The sequence below is a fragment of the Salvia miltiorrhiza genome, chromosome 3 (assembly GCF_028751815.1).
Source record: "Salvia miltiorrhiza cultivar Shanhuang (shh) chromosome 3, IMPLAD_Smil_shh, whole genome shotgun sequence".
NCBI classification, from domain to species: domain Eukaryota; kingdom Viridiplantae; phylum Streptophyta; class Magnoliopsida; order Lamiales; family Lamiaceae; genus Salvia; species Salvia miltiorrhiza.
The window spans coordinates 54,777,916-54,782,697 of NC_080389.1; the positions used below are offsets into that span (position 1 = coordinate 54,777,916).

General features: G+C 39.0%; 1 protein-coding gene across 1 annotated transcript; it reads right to left on the minus strand.

Annotated features, from left to right (window-relative positions):
* Nucleotide 1: 1 nt before the first annotated feature.
* LOC131019012 (alpha-L-fucosidase 1-like) lies at nt 2-1,428 on the minus strand (the record flags this gene model as incomplete). Its single annotated transcript, XM_057947698.1, has 2 exons — nt 748-1,428; nt 2-236 (listed from the first exon to the last, which is right to left on the minus strand). Coding segments are annotated over exons 1-2 (774 nt in total), but the record flags the coding sequence as incomplete, so codon positions are not given.
* Between the last annotated feature and the right edge of the window lie 3,354 nt (nt 1,429-4,782).

The following is a 4,782-nucleotide window of genomic DNA, read 5'->3' on the forward strand; positions in this document are numbered from 1 at the left end:
TAATGGTAGCGTTGCCAATTGATAGAGATGTGGCATTAATGGTGGACCAGCATGTGCTCCCGGCGAATCCTTTCTCATCTCCTACCCACCGGACGTCGGGGCCGGCGTCGGAGAATATATTTATGCTGCTCTGCAGCTCCCTCACCATCGAAAACCAATCCTTGAAGTAATACCTCATGTTTTTTGCATTCGAACCTTTTGCTCCATCGAACCATATCTCTCTCACATCGCCATATCTGTAACAACATGCAATTTCATCTCTATTCCACATTCACAAAATCCATGATATGAGGCTCTATAAACGCATGTGTTTGAGATGTTAATTAATTCAATAAATATATTTGTCACTATCTCATTATCTGAAAAAATATTTTTATAACGAGCTAATGCATGTTCGTCTGTCGATTCTGTATCATACAACGCAAAATCCGAAAGATTTTCTGTCACTACCATAATTTTTCTTCAGGAAAGTTCAGCAACTCATAACACATAATTGATAATACTACAAACATACTCAAGTCAAGAAAATGATGCTAATTAATTAGGATTAGTTTAAATAGCTAGACCAAAGTAGCATAGGAACTTGTTTTTTAATTGATTAGAAATTTTTGAATTAAGGCTCTTGATATAATTTGTACAATTGATACAAGATATTCTTAACGTGATAGAATTGGAGAATATACTGAATTATTCAATAAAAGTATATTAACTAGAATTGATGAATTTGTAATGAGCAGAAATGACGACCTGTTGAGAAGTTCTTGCAACTGAGCCAAATAATACTCATTGTAGAGCTTATCATGTCCATATCTAGGATCATGGCGATCCCATGGCGAAAGGTAAAGGCCCGAATCGATTCCGCGGGCCTTGGCCGCATCCACGAACTCTCTCACCACATCTCCCCTCCCATTCTTCCAAGGGCTTCCCATCACAGAGTGATCAGTGTATTTTGAGGGCCACAAGCAGAATCCGTCGTGATGCTTGGCCGTCAGAATCATCAACGAGACGCCGGCTTCAGCCGCAGTGTCGGCCCATTGGTTGGCGTTGAGGCCCGTTGGATTGAATAGAGACGGGCTTTCCAGCCCGGTGCCCCATTCTCTATCGGTGAAGGTGTTGACACCAAAATGGAGGAACATTATCATCTCTCGTTGCTGCCATTTCAATTGGGAATATGATGGCAATGGAGGAATTGGCAGAGGTGGGGTTGCTACATCACTCCATGAGAAGCCTAATTGGAATACCAAAAGCAATGTTGAGAAGCGCAAGAAATTATGAGTTTCAGCCATTACTATCTCTACCTAGCTAGCTTGATGGGATACTAATTTAATTACGATGAAAACAAGGAATTTGGGTGAGTGGGTGGGTGGGGTTATGAAAATGGGGACCAAAAGGAATGGAAAGATTGTGATTGCATTGGGGATGTTGTTTTATTACATATAATTACCTTAAATGAAAATGTTATATATATAGGTATGTTGCTGTCACTCAAGGTCACGGGGAGGCCTTATTATCTCTGTCAAAATCCTTGGTAACAAAATAAGTTTCATCTCACATTTTAAGATTAATAATAGTGCGAATCACACGTGGTTAATAATGTTAATTATTTGGATTTATTTACAGTGGGGGTGCGTATTTAATTATGTAATTTATCAAAAAAAAAAAATATACATAATGGCATACGTATAAGACATAATAGAGTTGGCACTGAAAAAAATATGTTGTTGTACGTATACGGGTAGAGGGGCGGACGCTGACGAGTGCAAGTACCCCCAAATTTTTTTATTTATTTTTAGTATATATACATAGTATAATATATTTAGAATTAATAATATACAAAGGGTTGGAGTGTTCCCTAAGTAACTTACACGGCTACACACCAAACACCAAATTACCAATTTTTAACTCTCTTTCTCTAATCTTCATACCCCCCAAATTAACCCAAGACATTAATTATGAAAGATACTCCATGTGCTTACTATGTTCATTGTTTTGCTCATCAACTGCAATTAAAATTGGTTGACGTTGCTAGAAAAAATAATGATTGTAGTTGATTTTTTGAAACACTTGCAAACTTGATGAATGTGATTGGAGTTTCTTGTAAGCGAAGAGATATGATTCGAGTAATTCAAGCTCAAAAAATTGCTCATGCTTTGGAAATTGGTGAACTTGAGAGTGGATCGGGTTTGAATCAAGAGGTAGGTTTGAAAAGACCTGGTGATACTCGTTGGGGGTCTCAGTCCGACACTTTATTTGCTAATCAAGTTGGTGTAGATTCTCTCAGTTGCTACTGCAGGTGTGGAAAGAGTATTTTCGGGAATGACCTATTTCAAAAATAGGTTGCGAAATTGTATGCATGGGTGATCAATTGTTAAATGATTGTTTGGTTATTTTCATTGAGAAAAATATGTTTCTATAAATTCTCGATGATAATGTAATTGACCGATTCCAGAAAATGAAGACTCATCGGGTCAGGCTCAACGCTCAATTGAAACGATGTTTTTACATTTTAAATATCATGTTTATGTTCAAAATAATTTTAACTTTTCTATCGATCGTCCCTCCGATTTTATAATTCCGAATCCGCGCCACTGTCGGTAGCTAGTAAATATATGACGACCACTCTCGAAAAAAAATATTTACTACACAAATTTCAGTAATGCGTGACAAACATGGTTTTCGTACCTCAATTCCACATGATATGTTGTCATTTTCCTTCATGTTTTGTTTGCCAATGCGTGTTTGTACCATAATGTTGAGTTTTATGAAGATTTGATGTCTTGGTGTAGTTTTGGAGTAATTTCAGGAAAAATCAAGGATTAATTGGAGGATTTTGAAGATATGAGATTGAAGTACGTCTCGAGAGGAATCCGTGAGCGCAAACGGCGACCAAATCCGAGTCCGGACGAGGGAGAACGGAGCAAAACGAGCGGACTGTGCAAAACGCCCAGTACCCCGCGGTCACCACCCGCGGCCGCGGGGTGGGACCGCGGGTCAGCTGTTCTCGACTCCAGGAGTCACCCGCGGTCACCACCCGCGGCCGCGGGGCGGGACCGCGGGTCCCCTGAGCATCCCCCACGTTTGAAGGCCGCGGACGCGGGCCGTGACCGCGGGAAAAGGGCGGGGCTTCCCCCAAGTGGGCCCCAGACGCGTTTTTAGCCCCAAAACTCCATTTTTCCCCTCTTTTCTCATATCATTCACCACACACACCCACTTCATCTTCCCCAACTCTCCAATCCCAAACCCTAGCCTCCATTCTCTACCATTTTTTCTCTCTTCCACACACAAAAACAACACCAAAATCAAATAAAGAAGGGGAAGACTTGGAAAGGAGCTCATCAAGACTACATGATTGAAGATCAAGATTATAGGATTTGTCTATGAATCTCTATCTCTCTATATCTTTATTTATGTTTTCTTATGACTTGAGATTTGCTTTTATTATGAATATGCTTGGCTAAAATCTATTATCTTAGGGATTAGATTAGATGGATTTGTAATGGATTGATTTCTTTGTTCAATATATATCTTGATTGTGCTTATTGTTATCTTTTCAAGTCCTAGATTTATCTCTTGTATGATTGGTTGGCCACCTTTTGTGCATTTCTAATTTGTGATTTGAATCGGGAGAGGATAATTACAATAGATTAGGAGTTTGATACATATCATCTCAATAAACCGGGAGGTTGAGAGGTGGGTGAGGGCTTGTTGATCTTTTGTGCTCTTGGGAGTTATAGGTTAGAAATTGACCGGGGACGGCAATTATGACCCGTAATCTACTGTTTTAGTCGTTCGGGAGGGGGCTAAAACTAGTGGGGAGATCGCCCTAGATAAGTAGGCCATATCAAGATTTATATTGATTTAGATTGAAGTTCATTACGATCCATCGAAATCTAGTCCCTAGGATAACTTTCCTTCAAGTCATTCCCCAATTTATTAACTAAGTTTATCTTGTTGTTATTTTATTTACTTGCTTTATTTAGCTTTGTTTTAGTTCTCAACACCTCTTCATCTTTGGTTGTCTAAATAGATTGAAAACAACTCATTAATAATATTTAGAAGTTTAAATTCACCAATCCTTGTGGAATACGACCTTGCTTCCCTATATTGCAACTACACCGTATACTTGCGGCGTGGTGAAAATAATAGCGAACAAGTTTTTGGCGCCGTTGCCGGGGATTGGTTGAGTTTTTACTTTTGATATTGTGAAAAGTTGTTTTTATCTAATTTAGATATTGTTTTTATGTTTGTTTATTTATATGTTTATTTATTTTTGTTAGAGAAAATTGCTCCACAACCGTAAAAGCGGCACCAAAAATGGATGATGGAAGGAATGAGTTGGTTGAGCAACTCCAACTACAATTGGCGTTGATGCAACTTAAGTTGCGAGTTTTGGAAGCCAAAAGAAATTGTAGGCAACCAATGATCCAAAAAGCCTTCCAACCAACACCTTCCTATGGTGAGTATTATGACATGGGGTGCAATGCCATGGAGTGGCAATCACCATTGGAGTATGAGGACCATTTCAATAGTTGGAATTATGAAAATTCTTATTTCACTCAAGAAGGCTTCCAAGGGAGAAATTGGTACTATCAAGAGGAGAAACCAAATTCTAAAGACGATCTCCTACATTGCTTCTTAGCCACACAAGCTTGGATAGAAAAAAGTATAGCAAACTCGGATGTTATGCTAGAGGAGCAAAGAAGGTCTTTGGCTACCACTATGGAAAATCAAAAGCGAATTGATGATTTGTGCATGGCCATTAGCCTACAAAATGGAACCTTG